Genomic DNA, 17,284 nt, shown 5'->3' on the forward strand with positions numbered 1-17,284 from the left:
TATGATGCTGTGAATTATCAAAGACAGCATAGCCCTTGTATGTTATACATTGTGCAGTATCCAACAGGGCTTCTATGGCAGTTTCTATTTGTGTGCAGAAATATTTGGAGTGTACACAAATGTAGGTTTCATGTAGGAAGTTAGAACATACCCTATATTGTTTATCTTTCTTTTCCTAGGACTAGGTGTACTAGCTCAAGGACTATGGGTAAATAACTGTAGTATCATCTCTTCTACATCATTTTCACCATTCAACCATAATGCATATTACAGCTGAACACCAAGTCCAAGGCAAATGTTTAATAGCGAATGAAGGAGAACATACTAGAATATTTCCTGTGTGCTCACTAAAGCCTAATTCATATCTTTTGTGTGTGGGTATGTGCTAATTATAGCACATATTTGTTAATGTCTTTTGAACCCAGTTTAGATTACATGCCAAAATATTAGTGCATAGTGCATAGTATCCTCTACCCAAGCTTCAAAGGACTCAAATACAAATCAACCTACGCATCCGGCTTCTCTTATATAAACACACAACTATGGAACGCACTACCAAATGCCATGAAAACAACATATGACCACCTAAACTTACGGAAACTACTAAAAACGTACCTGTTGAAAAAGGCATACCCAAACGACCCAACTTAAATGCCTCAACTCAGCAACACAACAAAACCAAAGCTCGTTTGGACATAAACTACCTCTTCCTCCTTATGATTCCTAAATCTGTCTGTCACGCACAAACTTTACCACAACCTCACTCTGTATTTGTTCATACCAATATTGGCGATCGCCTCTACAGTACTAAGTAAGCCACATTGAGCCTGCAAATAGTTGGGGAAATGTGGGATACAAGTGTTACAAATAAATAAATAAAATAATTTTATAAATGGGCCTCTATGAGTACTGTCAAAAAAGGAATCTATTTAAACCCATGTTATAAAGAAAACATAAGCACCTAGAACCAGACCAAGTACCATTTCTATTCTGTACTTGCATGCTAAAATTGCTTAGCATACAATTGCAAGGGGGACATTCACAGGGGAGGGGCATGAGCATGTCATAGGCATAGCTAACATTTATGTGGGCAGCCTGCAGAATATTGTAAGTTATGTCTACAAATGCCGCAGTTAGGCACACTTATTTAAGCCAGCCATAGTTCTGGGGTACATGTGTGCACCCTACATTTAGGCATGCCAATGCTAGTTTACGTTACTAATAGGCACGCAGCACTTGGAAATGTAGCATCTAAATTTTGGCAACCAGTTGTAGAATTGCCTCCTGTATGTGTGTACACATTTTATAGAATATGCACATATATTGTAATTCTGCTGCAGATTTACCTGAACTATGCCCCTGAGAACGACTACACACAATCTGCATAAAAATATGCTGTTTTCAGCATACCTAGGTTTTACACACACATAGAGGGCACAGCTTTATAAGCGCCTGCTTCCATGCTGTAAATGCTTTCTAAAATTACTCCTCACTGCAAGGCCCCTTAATAGCATTTACGTGGAATCATAAAGTAACTACAGCAAAGTTATTTTTTTCTATTTTATGATGAACATAAAATTATTAAATGAGTGCCATTTGCTTAAAATTAGTACCTTACATAAACACTTTTGGCATGTATACATACATATACACATGCACTTTGTCTTGCCTAGTGTCAGGTAATGTACCCTACAAGGCAGTGCTGCTGGAAAGGTTAAGCTCAGGATGGGTAGAGCAATGTGGGAACCAGGCCTGATCAGAAACTAGGAAAAATAGCAGAACTGGAACAGGAGCCATGAATTCACAGGATAAACCAGTCACAGTCGAACAATGGTTTTTTTCCTAGCAAAAAAGGTGCCAGTACTCAAATGCATGACCACCCTTCAGGGGTGGGGTAATCACTGAGGGACCCACCCCATAATAGCCAGGCCCCCTGCAACCAGTCATAGAATCTATGACAAGGCAGAGTTGGTGTGTAGACCCTGAGCTCTTTCATTAAAACTTGGGGACCATGGGTCAATTTTAGCAGACAATGGAAAAGGTGCCGATACTCAGTACCCCCTCAAAAAAAGCCCTGCAGCCGAAAGAACCAGACTAGGAATTAAGACAGTAACAAGGACAGGACCCAGACCAGTGAATCCACAAGGTAGTTGTCTCTTGATGTGTCAGATCAGTATCTGTGCCCCCCCCCCTGACTTTTCTATAATCAGGTTGGTCCAATGAGAACTTCTAGAGTTATGTCTGTCTTACTGAGGAGCAGAGGTTAACTGTTCTCTTGGTGCTTCCTTGAGTGTGCAGCTCCTAAAGCACAGCAGTTGGAATCCAGCCTCAACTCCCATCACTCCTTATATTTTGCTCATGGATTATGGGCCTGATATTCAAGAGTATTTACCCATATGGGGCAATTCTATAACATAGGCGCTAACACTTGCAAGCCATTATCCCCCTAATTCTGTATATGACACTCAAAATTGCACACACAATTTAATTGCATAATGAGTCAATTAGCACCAATAATTGGAAGCTAATAATGATTGGTGCTAATTGGCAATAATTTGAACTTATGTGTACATTTTTATAGGTGCTATTCTATAAAGATACGAGTGTAAATTTATAATAATGGATCTGAAAAGGGTGCATGGCCATGGGAGGGGCATGGGCAGGTCAGGGGCATTCCTGGAATTTGCACGCAGAGTTATAGAATAAGGCAGAAGTGCACCTAATTTAGGCACGAGGATTTACACCAGGTTTCAAATGGTGCAAATCTTCACATCCAAAATTGGGCACGGATCCCAGTGCTAAATGCTATTCTGTAAATGGCACTCAACTCAGAGCAACATTTATAGAATAGTGCTTAGCATACATTTTTTTCAGCACCATATATAGAATTTGTCTCTACGTGTGTGAAGGCTGAGAATAATGGTATTTACACACATATGTCCTCATATGCACATATAAAAGCCCAAATTATTCCTAAACGCTATTCTGTAAGTACCCACTTAATGTACATGGCATGTATTTGCAATTGAGATGTATACATAGGCATAGCTTGGGTGGAGCAAAGGTTGGGTTCAGACTTACAGATATAACTTACAAAACACTGTAAGTTACGCATATATCAATGATATTTAGGCACAAGCATTTACATCAGCTCTATAGCTAGCATATGTGCTCATGCTTAACTTTATAGGTATGTATATATCCAGTTATGCAGGTATTCTATGCTGGAACATAGGCGCCTGCTTTTCTTTATAGCGTAGGCTCCTACTAGATACTCAGTAGATGCTCTGATATAGCATAAGAACATAACATAAGAATAGCCATGTTGGGTCAGACCAATGGTCCATCTAGCCTAGTATCCTGCTTCCAGTGGTGGCCAATCCAGGAGACAAGTACCTGGCAGAAACCCAAATAGTAGCAACATTCCATGCTACTAATCCCAGGGCAAGCAGATGCTATCCGCTGGGTTCAGTAGTTTATAGTTTATTAGAATTTGCTATACTGCTATGGTTAATTAGCAGATCGTAGTGGTGTACAAAAATCCAAAATGGATAGAAAAAGAAAGGAACTACAATATATTGATAGGAAAGAGAATCACTCATACTTCCACACACTTTGAGTAGAAGGAGGGGAACAATATATAGACAAAGGGGGAGGGGGAGGGACAGTAAAGTATAGGGCAGCAGAGGAAAATGACAACGGCAGACAGCCCAGCGGCTACTCTCTGGTTGAATCAAATACTTGAACAAAAAGCCAAGCCTTCAGTCCAGCTTCTTAAATGAAAGTTCTGCCCAAAGATGTAGGGGGAGTGAGTTCCAAAATGAAGGGACAGTGAAAAAGAATGCATGATGCCTTGTTGATTCTAGTTGGATGAACTTAGGACCAGGTAGGGCTAGTCGGTGGTCATTTAAAGAATGAAGGAGGCGGACTGGGGAATATGGGATGGTATGAGTGGGTCGATATTGGGGAAGACCAAGACTGTGGGCTTTAAATGTAAATGTTAGTAGTTTAAAAACTATTCGCTGTTGAATAGGGAGCCAATGATATTTATGTGGTAGTGGAGTGATGTGATCATGTCGTTGGGCAAGGCATAGTGACCAGATAGCCAGGTTCTGTGGGGTTTGTAGTCATTTTATGTTAGCCTGTGTGCAACCTAGGTACACTATATTACAATAGTCTAACCTAGTCGTAAGTAGCAAGAGGATTAAAGAGTGAATGATGTTGGGACTAAAATAATGGCAAATTGCTCTAAGTTGATGAAGGATAAAGAAGCCAGTTTTACAGACATTAGAGATTTGGGGGACAAATGAAAGGTGTGAGTCAAGGATAACCCTCAAGTTACAGAATGAGTCAACTGGTTTGAAGGATGAGCCAAAGAAATCCAGGGGTGAAGTTCACACAGAAAGATCTCTCCTAAACCAGCACACTAAGGTTGTGTCCTTATTTAGCTATATGCAACAAGCCAATCAGAAATGAGCTTTAAACAATCTTTGAGAAGGTCAAGGGAAGGATTGTAAGGATTAGTAAGGGAAACTAGCAAGATATCATCCGCATAAAAGTGAAAGTAGACTGAATTAAGGTGGCAAGTGAACTAAGGAATAAGTTAAAAAAGAGTGGCAACAGTTCAGAGTTCTGAGGGACACCACACATCAACACTTGTGAGGAGGCCCAGGAAGTGGTAGCAACTACAGTATAAGAGCGGTTGGAGAGGAAAGAGGAAAACCAGGAAAGTATAGTCCCTAAAAGACCAAGTGAAGAGAGGTGAGACATCAAAAGAGAGTTGTCCATGAGATCAAAAGCAGCTGAAAGATCAAGACAGACAGCCAAAACGATATTGTGCCTATCCCAATGTGTGTGGATTTCATTGAGAACTGCAGTGATGATGGTTTCTGTACTGAAATATGCTCTAAAACTGGATTGCTTAGGATGTAGGGTGAGTTTTCAACAAAGAAAGATAATTGTGAGAAAACAACCCTTTCCGGAAGCTTAGAGAGAAAGTATAAATTGGAGATTAGCCGAAAATGAGCAGGAGGTTGCAGATCAAGGGTAGGTTTCTTGAGGATAGGTCTGAATACCACAGATTTTCAATATTGTGGCACCTGTCCTGAAGAAAAGTTAGCATTGACCACAATCAGAATTTGAGGTAAAAGATTCAATTCTGGGATTTTTAGCCAAGAGGAGGTGAAAGGGTGTAACTCACAATGCATAGATTTAGTGCCCAAGAAGCAGGGCCGGTCTTAGCAAGTGTGGGGCCCTGTGCAGACCAATTTGGTGGGACATTGAGTGGGAAGCTGGAGCCTGGAGGTGAGCCGTCTGTCTGTCCTAGTCATTGTCGCTGTCGGGGGCGGGGCTGTCGCTGCCTGGGCTGAGCCTGGCTCGCTAGCATCTCTGCAGTTAGTCACCGGGGTCTGGTGAGGCGGGGACCCTCGGGAGCTGACGGCGGGCCCAAGCCGGGGGTGGGCGCCGCGTCGGTGATGATGATTATGCGGTTGTCAAGGCGAGCAGCGGTGGTTCGATGGAGGTTGGAGCGGAGGCACGAGCAAGGCAGAGTTGCGGTGCGCCGCGCTGGGCCCTATGCGGCTGCCTTGGTCGCCTCTGCCTAAGACCGGCCCTGCCAAGAAGGTGAACAAGAGGGAATACAGGAACTGCTGCTGGAAAGTGGACTAGAGGGTTGTACCAGGGAAAGGAGTTGATGTTACAGAGGAGAGGGGTAAATAAAAGGGAATGATGAGAGTGTGCTCCATAGATCCTGAACCTTAATAAAGAAATATTGAGAAAGACATTCTGCAGAGGGAAGGCACTATCTAGTCCATGAAAAAAGGAGAATATCTCTCTGGTAAGATTGGGTGCTTTCTTAATATGTTCAGTGTAGTAGAGTGCTTTAGCTTTCCACAGATGAAAATTGTAATCTTAAAATTTGGATCTATAGAGATGAAGGTGGGAAGGTCATTTAGTTTTTTTTTTCTATAAATGTTCATGTTTATGTAGTTGCTTCTTAAGAAGACAAAGCCCACTGTGATACCACGTTTGCTTATGGCGAGAGGTAACAGACCTGAATGGTCTAAGTGGGGCAATTTGATCAAGTGCATATATCCATATAAGTAACCCAAAGTTGAGTACGTAAATTTGGGCATGGATCGCAGATCCGCTCATAAACTGATTAGCTAATTAGGCACTAACAATCAATAATTGGTGTTAACAAGCACTTAATTGGCAGTAACCAGGAGCCACACATGGATCTGCCCCACTCCCTACTCTATAACATATGTACCTAAATTTCATAATCCACAACTCCAAATGGGATGTGGCCATGGGAGGGGCATGGACAGGTCAGGGACATTCCCAGAAATTAGGTGCTATGTTATAGATATCTGCATTTGCACGCCCAGCTACTATCAGTTGGGTATGAACATTTACACCTACCTTTGGCAGGCATAAATGATCACACCCAAAGTTAGGCATGAATTTTCAGCAGCAGTATAGAGAAAACTGAAAATTTTTTACAGACCACACCAGCAATATTTAGATAGTGAAGGAGTGGTCTGAGGGTGGGGTATGGGTGATCTGCCTAAGTCAATGGATACTGGCGATATTCAGCCATTATCCATACAGCTATACTAGAGGGCTGCAAACAGATCAGTTTTTCAAGAATATTCATGAGAGAGATTTGTGTACAATAAAGGTCGTATGCAAGCATATCTACCTCACGCATACTCATTAGGGATATCATGAAAACCTGACTTGTTTGCGACCCTTAAGGACTGAACTTTTGCACCCCTAAACTGTACAGATGAAGTTAGGCCAGCAAAAAGGCTGTCCTAAATTAATCTGTAGAGCTATATGGACAATGGCCGAACATTGCTTGCCACTGTATACCTATATTCAGCACTACTGCTTCTGCACATACTGGCACTGAACATACAAAAAATATTTAAACACTGAGGCATTTGAATATTGACCCATATGTTGTTTATATCACAGGATGATGCTATGGAAAAAATTTAAATGATAGTTTCTATGATAGTGAGCTATATTACATGACAAAGAAAACACTCATAAACCTAGGCAGATACGCTCATCTTCATTTTGGAATACTTAAGAGGTCAATATCAAGGATGCAGCAGAAGTTATTGATCTAAAATAATTGGGCTTAAAATGGAATTATGTTTCATATTTATTGCAACCAGACACTGTTGCATATGGCAGATTCCGCTGCTTCTCCTTTCAGGGCTTGCTAGGACTTACAGATGATAAGGTGATATGAGCATTCTGTTTTGTAAATCGCTGTTAGCAGCTACAAGGTTAGATTTTTTTGTAGAGCATAATAATTAGGGCATACATTCCAAGAGGGAAAGCATTTAAAAGATAAAAGACTTATTTAAAAATGATTCTACCAATACAATTCTTTTGTAATTATAGCTTTAACAGAAATGGTGATGGGAGAACCATCTACTTAAGAAAAATTAGTAGTCTCATTCGAAGGACGAAGGTACCTCAGGAGACCGCCTGTTGTAATTATTCAAGTGCCTTAAGCAGGAACCTCATTCAAAATGCTGTTCATAGTGCTGATGCATCGGAAGCCTACTTAGCTTATTATGAGCAATGCTGGGTATTTTAATTAAAAACACTACACAGTTTGTTTGTGGTGGTGTTTTTCATACAGCCTTGAGACAAGTGAGGTTGGTGAAGATGCAAATTTAGTAAATGCATTGCCAACAAGCACAGAAAATCTGCCTCCTACAGTCAGACCAGGTAGGCTTCTTAAATCTGCATATTTTATGGCATCAAAGCTTCACACTGGAGCTCATAAACACAGTGCAATTTTCACAGTGTTCTGCAGTTTGTAGGGAAAGAGGAAGAGAATCCTGTCACCTCATTTCACGCACTTACTCTATGAGAACGCCTATTGTTCTACAAATAACCTTCATGATAAATAAGGTCTCACGGCAACATTTCAAGCAGTGCTTTTATCAAAGCACTGCAAGCTGTTTTTGAATATGCCCGGCAATCGAATCACAGCTGTACACCTTGGTGGGGAATCTCTGAGGAGGCAACATTTGCTTAATTCTAACAACTATACGCTGCAAGAGTTCAAAAATTTCAGTTGAGTTTAACTGTCACTAGCCTGAACACCTCTATCCCCAGGCAAACAGCAGCAGTAGCAGCTGGGTATGATTTCCTGCTGCCTCTATCTGACATCCTTGCTGAATGTCTTTGCTTCCAGGATTTTATTCAAGGTGACAGTTCTTCACACTTTAGTGTTCAGATCACCTCAAGTAGCTGAGACATCATTGAAAATGAGAGTGTTTCCAGAGCAGACTCCAAATTTAGGTTGACTGGGGTTATCCTTGGGTCCCTTGATTTCAGCTTCCATGACAGAGCAGGCCTGCCAGTAAAGTTGAAAAGTACTGTGGTGAGAAAGATTCTGCAGCAGCAAATGATAGGAAATGATGTCAGCTTTACTTAGGGCATTAGAGAGTGTTAGAGTATACTTGGCTCAGTATGGTACCAGTATCTCTGTCAGCATCTCTGTTTTCTGTCACCACACACAACTCTAGGCCTGTCTGAGGTCCTGACAGTGTCTTTACAGATCAGGTTATTGCTAACTCTGAAACTTACTCAGCACAGCAGCACCAATCCCCACCCTCTCTTTTCTTTGAAGTCTGCCCTTGTCCCGTTAATGCATTTGATGTCTATTTAAAACTGACGGTGAGTGCAAGAACATTTTTCCTGTGAAGAGATCATTGACAGCATTAATACCTTATATCCTTTGCTCATTTTCTAAGTGCTGACACCTAGCTGCAGTGTCTTGAATTCATCAAACAGCACTCTCAGCAGGATGCTTATAAACATCCTTGCCTCCAGTTGCCTAAAAAATAGGGCAGTTCTCAACTGCACTTTTATCATGTCAATGAAAGAAAGCCTCAATTCATAGCTGTTGAAAGAAGAAATCTTTTATCCAGGAATAGTTAAACAGTATCAGCCTGAGAGAATTCCTTTGTTTCCTTGTGGTTGAACATTACACTAGAGAGGTGCTTCTCAACCCTCTCCTGAAAGCACACTTGACCAACTAGATTATCAGGGCTACTACAATGAAAATATGCCAGAGAAATGTGTATATGTTGGGGACCTATAATATTAGTATTATTTATTATTTATTACATTTGTACCCCGCGCTTTCCCACACATGGCAGGCTCAATGCGGCTTACATAGTAACAATAAGAAGAATTACAAGTCATAAAAAGAATATACAATTTGTAGTAAACGTAATATTAGTGGGGTTAACGGATAAGTAAATTGAACAAAGGAGGAATTAGATGTATAAGTAAATTGAACATAGGAGGAATGAGGTGCAGAAGGAAATGGGCATAGGAAGATGGAGAGGAAAAGATTGGGAATAGCAATACGGATAATGGTAAACATGGTCAATATATAATAATCGTTGGTAAGAATCATGTGGGCATGCTTTAGTTAGTTGAATCGTTAGGGTAGACTTCCTTGAATAGATAGGCCTTCAATGCTTTCCTGAAGGTCAAAAGGCCGTTGATTGTTTGGATTGGTCTTGATAGAGCGTTCCAAAGCTGGCTACCCAGAAAGGAAAAATTGGTTGCATAGAAGGATTTGTACTTAATACCTTTGCAGTTGGGGAGGTGTAAATTAAGGTAAGTACGGGAAGACGTCAAACTGTTTCTGGTTGGGAGGTCGATAAGGTTATTCATGTAGGTAGGGGCTTCTCCGTGTATTATCTTGTAAATCTTTGTTTAAACTTTAAAATTAATTCTTTTTCTGATGGGGAGCCAAATGCTATCTCATGCATATTCATGTTAGTACTCCTGAAAACCCAACTGGTTAGGTCTATATTCAGTAACGGATTTTCAGGATATCCACAATGAATATTCATGAGAAAGATTTGCATGCAGTGGAGGCAGTGCATGCAGATCTCTCTCATGAATATTCATTGTGTATATCCTAAAAACCTGACCGGCTGGGGTGCCTCCAGGACCAGGTTTGGGACCCACTGGCATAAAGGATACCTTTATAATGGGCCACCTGACTTGTGTAGCAAATATGGGCATAAGTTAAACCAGTTTAAAAAAAGGCTAAAAGTTATACAATTTGGTCTAGATCTGTTTCAGTCACATCTAAATCACAACAAGCTGCCCTAAATGAAAAGATAACTGCTGGAGGGATTGCATGACTCCCCCCCCCCCCCCCCCCCCCCACACACACATACATACACACCCCAAAGATGTGAAAGAAACAGTACATACCAGCCTTTGTGACAGCTTCAGACATTATGACCAGTCCTATTAGAGCAGCAAGCAGGTCCCTAGAGTAACCTAGTGGTCGGTTCAGTGGGCTGAAGAGAAGGGGACCCAGGCCCATATCCCACTCTAACTGGTTCACTTGTGGTGGAAAGTGTGAGCTCTTCAAAACCCAGCAAAAACCTACTGTACCCAACTGTACACCACTAAAATATCATTTATGCCTGCAGGTGTCACCTATGTGTGGGTACAGTAGGTTTTTGGTGGGTTTTGGAGGGTTCACCCTACAATATAAGGGGATAATAGTGAGATATGTACCTGGGACCTTTTATATGAAGTCTGCTGCAGTGTCCCCTAGGGTGCCCCACTGCTAAGATGTCTGTGCAGCTAGTCTACTAAGAATTTTGCCCCCCCCCCCCCCCCCCCCCCATACATCCCAATGGCTTGTTTTTGTGCATTTTTCCCTTGGACACTTTTTTTTTTATTTTTTTTTAGAAAATGGTCCTAAAAGATAAGTGCGCTGAGCACAAAAATGTCTAACAAATGACCATTTTTGAGATAAAATTTGGACATTTTTCCGGTTGGATAAGGGATATGTTCACTACTGGATTTTTGGACATATTTTTCAAAATGTCCAAAATCAAATTTAGACATCATATCAAAAATGGCCCTCCAAGGTAAACAGCTAAATTCATATATATAGAAATGTTCATACAAACAATGCATACCAAAAAGTCATATCAACTGACCCTCACCAAGAAAAAATAGATTAAATACACTATCTAATTCTTTTGACAGTACAAAATAAAGAAATCTCAGAGGCCATAATCAAAAGAAAATCATCACGTACCTGTGACAAATGGTTGGCCATCAAAGTGAAAATTGAAATCTCCTAAAACAACGGTAGAGGGTAAAATTACATTATTTATTTAGATTTTGTTCACACCTTTGTCAGTAGTAGCTCAAGGTTACATTCAGGTACTCTGGATATTTCTCTGATCCAGGAGGGCTCACAATCTAAGTTTGTACCTGAGGCAATGGAGGGTTAAATGACTTGCCCAAAATCACAAGGAGCAGCAGTGGGGTTAGTAGTGTATGAGCAATAAGAGAAACATTCCAGCTCAAAGAATCAAAAGGACAATAAAGTAAACAAATATTCCATGTTTAGCTCTTTGTCATCACATGCTTTATGATAAAGTCCACTGATCATTTTAGTGACTTCCTCATGTCTGATTCCATTCAGTTTATATCCTATTAAAGATGTAGACTCTAAAATTGCACATAGTACTCATCAGAGACTTATACAGAAGTTCTACTAACTCCCTTCTCCTGCTGGCCATTCCATTCCCCAATGCACCCAAGCACCATCAAGGTTTTTGTTGTTACATTTTCTGCCTGCTTGAGATTATTCCCAGATCACAAGCTTCTTTTGTGCAAAGGGATACTTTGTCTCTTATACCATACCATTCCCTTCATGTGTGCAGCCCAAATGCATGGTCCAGCATTTTTAGCATTAAGGTGTCCTTTTACTAAGCTGCGGGAAAAAAGGCCCTGCAGTAGTGGTGGGGGCTGATTTTCTCATGTGCCAGGGCCCTTTTTACTGCACCGGGTAAAAAGCCCCCAAAACAAAATGGCCATGCGGTAAGAAGGAGGGAAGGAAGAGAGAGAGATGTTGAATCTGGGGGTGTTAGGGCGGGAGGTCGTCAATCATTTAGGGAAGGGAAATGGGATGGGATTTGATATACCACCTGTGGTTACAATCAAAGTAGTTTCCATATTATATATAGGTACTTATTTTGTACCTGGCGCAATGGAGAGTTATTAGCATGTTGCATGTGCTGATTGCTAGCATGTGCTAAATACATTAGTGCATCTTAGTAAAAGGAGCCATAAGGGCCCCTTTTAACCAAGCTGCAGCAAAAGGGAGCCTGCGCTGATGTCAGCATGTGTTTTTCACATATGCCGAGGCACCCTTTTACCGCAGTGGGTACAAGGGAAGTCTTTTTTTCCTGCAGGAAATGGCCGTACAACAAGTAAAGCACTTGCTGTATGGTCATTTTGGGAGGGAGCCTTACCACCATCTTTTGAAGGGCTCCTGTGCTAACCTTGCGGTAACCAGGCAGCCCGCGGCACTGCCTGATTACCGCTGGGTACACCCTGTGATAGGGTTGGGAAGTACCGCCAGTCATGAGTTGCAGTGGGAAATAAATAAATAAATAATATACCTTTAATTGTGCGATTAATCATGATCTTTTTAGTTGCGTAATTAATCGTGATTAAAATTGTTTATCAAAATACAGCTCTAATTTTATAGATATAGTTATAAGAGAGGAAGAAGGAGGATGTTTATTTTCATGGTAATATGAACTATTGATCATGTATTTTGATGCTTAATCATATTTTCATAGTTTTGTATTACAAATGTCTAAACTTGCATCAGCTCATTTGTAATCTGAGGAAACTCAGACTCCTGTAATGCTATCCCAGACTCGAAGGTCAGGAGTAACTTTTCTTCAGAACAAAAGATCGGGAGCCAAAATATTTCTATATTTTAAAGACAGTTTGATTCAGCAGACTTTAGACAAGTCAGACACCACCAAAAGTGACTTCAGCAACCAAAGGCATAGGATTAAATCAGAATTTATTTCATATCATTTAAAAATCTTGGCCGGAAAACTAAATTTCCACAACCAAATTTGAGTAAGATCATTTCTTTCTGATGGTTTTACAAGAGCTTGTCTGTTTAATTTTTTTCCCATTGTGTGAATGGTTGATCTTTGGGGGATATGTGCAGGGGAAAAACATTAAGCTAAACTAAAATTTTCCTTGATGACAAGGTTTGGCATATCAATCAAGCTATATTTCTTCTCTAATTCACTTGATAACATAAAATATAAAACAGGTTATTATTTACATCAAAGCAGTAGTACCACAAAATGGATCCAGTTGTTTTTTCCTTACATGACTCATCCGATGATACATCATCCTTAGCTGACTTTTTATTTCAAGCTGTTCCAACAATTTTAACTTTTAAAAAGATTTTAAAAAGTATGAAATTAAACGCTTAAAACAGATCCGCTGTTCTGTAGTCAGTTCTTCAAATACAGTGATAAACCTTCATTTGTTTATCTTATTACCAGATGCCATCCTTGGTTAAGTATACTGTAGAAGCTGAAGAATAAGGAGCAATATTATCGTTTTGTAGCTTAGCAATAAGTCTACTGTGTTCTGGCCATCTCCCTCTTTTGCCCTTCTGTTTTAGGGATGTTCATTTGTTAGTGTGCATTAAAAAATTTGGGGCCCTTTTGCTATACTGTGTTAGGCCCTTAAAACATTTACAGTATTTTCCCTTTTTCTGCATGCTAACTGCATGTTAACTATCCTAAAAAAATATTTGGGGGAAGGGGGTGTCTTATTGGCAGAGAATGGCCTTGGAAACATTAACCAGGTAGAGCATTTAGATCACTATCAGGGGAATTTTCGAAAGAGAAGGGCGCCCATCTTCCAACACAAAGTTCACGGGGGTGTGTCGGCACTGTACCGAAGGCGGGACTGGTGCGTGATTAAGAGATGGGCGTCCTTGGCCGATAATGAAAAAAAGAAGGGTGTCCCTGACGAGCATTTGGCCGACTTTACTTGGTCCATTTTTTTTCACGACCAAACCTCGAAAAGGTGCCCGAACTGACCAGATGACCACCAGAGGGAATCAGGGATGACCTCCCCTTACTCCCCCAGTGGTCACCAACCCCCTTTCATCCAAAAAAATGTAAAAACATTTTTTGCCAGCCTCAAATGTCATACCCAGCTCCATCACAGCAGTATGCAGGTCCCTGGAGCAGTTTTTAGTGGGTGCAGTGCGCTTCAGGCAGGCAGACACAGGCCCACCCCCCCCCCTTACCTTTTACACTTGTGGTGGTAAATGTGAGCCCTTCAAAACCCACCCGAAACCCAATGTACCCACATGTAGGTGCCCTCCTTCACCCCCTTAGGGCTATGGTAGTGGTGTACAGTTGTGGGGAGTGGTTTTGGGGGGCTCAGCACATAAGGTAAGGGAGCTATGTACCTGGGAGCAATTTCTGAAGTCCAGTGCAGTGCCCCCTAGGGTGCCCGGTTGGTGTCCTGGCATGTGAAGTGGACCAGTGCACTACGAATGCTGGCTCCTCCCATGACCAAAGTGCTTGGATTTGGTCATTTTTAGATGGGCATCCTCTTTTTCCATTATGGCCGAAAACCGGGGATGACCATCTCTAAGGTCGACCTAAATGTTGAGATTTGGGCGTCCCCGACCGTATTATCGAAATGAAAGATGGCCGCCCATCTTGTTTCGATAATACGGGTTTCCCTGCCCTTTCGCGGGGACGTCTTGAGAGGATGCCCTCAGGAAAACTTGGGCACCCCCGTTCGATTATGCCCCTCCACGTAACTTTGTAAGTCTATGTGCTTTGAAAATGAGCCTCTTAATGCACTAATGACTTAGTATGCGTTGTGCCGCACAGCCCATAGGTATACAATGGGCTGTGCAGCATTTAGCATGTGTTAATCATTAGCCCACTTTAGTAGAAGGACCCCATAGTATTTTGATCACCTCAAAGCATTGTTGACAATTTGTACAGCGAAAAAGAATCCACAGGTTTGCTACAAAAACAGAGAACATTTTCATCATTTCCGTTTAATCTATTATCTTTCAGGAATTGTTCTTACCTTTGGGTTTTGATGGATTTTTATACTACTTTTTTCTGGTCACTTGATACTTAGTCATTTTTCTTTTTCTTTCAGGGGTTCTCAGGAAAAGCCGTTATGTTTATTATGGGAAGCATTCTGAAGGCAACAGATTCATACGAGATGACCAACTCTGAAGCGAGTTTCCTCATGTTTTTGAATGATTTAATTGGTCCTGAAGAAAACAATATAAAATAAAGCAAAAGCACAAAGAGGGCAATTCTATAACCGGGCACCTCCATTTGGGTGCCCTGAGAATGGGCAATAGCAGCCTATTTTGTAATAGAAATGAATAATAGAACCAAGGTATGTGCATTTCAATACTAGCCATAGAATTGGCTTAAGGCAGGTGCCTAATATAGCAGGGATACATGTAATTTAAAGTATTTTGTAAGTTTATCACTTAAGTGGGAGCTCCACCTATGTCCCTCCCATGCTCTGCCCATGTATAAGCTTCCCTTGCAAATATATATATGCTATTGCAAGATACTCATGTGTTTACCCAATGTTTAGGTGACTACTGACATATATGCATGTAAATGCACACCTAGAGGTGTATTTTCAGTGCAGTAAAGGCATATTTTCAATACACTTAGACTCGTAAAGCTACTTGAGTAACCTATGGAACTTTTAAAGTCTAAGTGCTTTGAAAATTAACCTCTAGGTTAGTATGTTAAAAACTTTTCACATGCTATACAAGTGTAAATGTTAATGCCCAGTTTATAGAACTGCCCTTAAAATGTATCTAAACTGTAAACCTGTAACTTTCCTCCAGTACTTTCGCTGACTTTGCAAAGCCTGTCAACACTGTTCAACTGTTCTAGCCCAAATAGTCAGTAAGATTGATAGGATTACCTTGAAGCAAGTCCTATGAACCCCAGTGACAGACAGCTGCAGCCAAATTCCAGTCCTGACAGGTTGAACACCATGATGGATTGCCTGGTCCAAGTGCTACTCAAAGAAGACCAAAGATCACACCTGGGGCTGTACCTGTAATACCCAGTTGGCTTAAACCAGGGCCATTATTCGTAGCTTTGCCTGTGCTAAGCAGTAGATCTAGGTAGAATGATTATGAATTTTGTTGAGAGAAAAATACTTCTGTCTGAAATAAAACAAAAACCAAAACCAGCACACCTGCCCCTTTTTTATTGCATAAAATTAACTATAGTACTTTGAGAAAAAAACAGTATGACTACAGGAAAATTATTAAGCAGCTGTAACAAAAAGAAGATTCTGGATTTTTTTTTCTTTTGGAAAAATAGAAAATTTATCCAAATTAAAGTAAGAGTTAAGCTTTTATGACTGCATACAAGTTTAAAATCAATATGAGCCTGAACATTGCTCAATAATCTAGGGACTGATGGTTTCAGAGTGGAGCAGTTTACACAAGTTTAATTTCCAACATATGAGAACGTTTTAGAAAGGTATTTCCGCATGCAAACTCCCTTTGCATGTGGAAAAGGGGCTTTATTAAATTCATGCTCCTATAGACACACACGTGTAAGTATGTGAGTTGACAATAGCACATCATCGAGCATATAGTGCTAGATTCTATATATGGTGCATGAAAATTCCATGCAGAAAAAAAATACATCTAGGCGTATTCTTTAAAATACACGTAAATTTATAGAATAGGCTTAAATTTCCGTACGATACATAGAATAACGCTGAGCACCTCTCCACATGACCAAATGCAATCACGGCTATTTACACATTGTTTTACTTGGTGTAAATCCCAATGCCTAAATTATGCCAATAGCGGGTGTATTCTATAACATAGATTTGTCCGTGCCCTGCTCATAGCCATGCCCCCTTTTCATCTATGCAACTTAGAATTTACAGAATACACTTAGGGGTCCTTTTACTAAGGTGAACCGAAAAATGGCCTGCACTGGTGTAGACGGGTGTATTGTATGCATGCAGGTTCATTTTTCAGCACACCTGCAAAAAAAGCCCCTTTTTTGGCCAAAAATGGACGTGCGGCAAAATAAAAATTGGTGTGTGTCCATTTTTGGCCTGAGACCTTACCTCCACCCATTGACCTAGCGGTAAGGTCTCATGCGTTAACCGGGCAGTAATGGTCTACATGCGTACAATGCTGATTGCCGCCCAGTTAGCACCATGTGCCGGAAGATTTCCAGCATTTTAGTGGATGTGCGTAAAAAATGAAATTACCACCCAGGCCATGCAGTAGCTCAAAATTGACAGAAGTAGGACACATGTAGGCACCTAAGCGGCTTAGTAAAAGGACCCCTTTAGCGAGTTATGTATGTAAAACTCAATGTTAATTAGTGTTGAT

General features: G+C 40.8%; 1 protein-coding gene across 1 annotated transcript in view; it reads left to right on the plus strand.

Annotated features, from left to right (window-relative positions):
• Nucleotides 1-16,113, plus strand: part of LRMDA (leucine rich melanocyte differentiation associated) — a 2,054,983-nt gene extending 2,038,870 nt beyond the window's left edge. Inside the window, exon 8 of the mRNA XM_030203233.1 lies at nucleotides 15,043-16,113. Within this exon, the coding sequence (XP_030059093.1) occupies nucleotides 15,043-15,122 (80 nt within the window). The 3' untranslated portion in view covers nucleotides 15,123-16,113. The remainder of the gene's footprint in view (nucleotides 1-15,042) is intronic.
• Nucleotides 16,114-17,284: the final 1,171 nt, after the last annotated feature.

The sequence above is a fragment of the Microcaecilia unicolor genome, chromosome 5, assembly GCF_901765095.1.
Source record: "Microcaecilia unicolor chromosome 5, aMicUni1.1, whole genome shotgun sequence".
In the NCBI taxonomy this organism is placed as follows: Eukaryota; Metazoa; Chordata; class Amphibia; order Gymnophiona; family Siphonopidae; genus Microcaecilia; species Microcaecilia unicolor.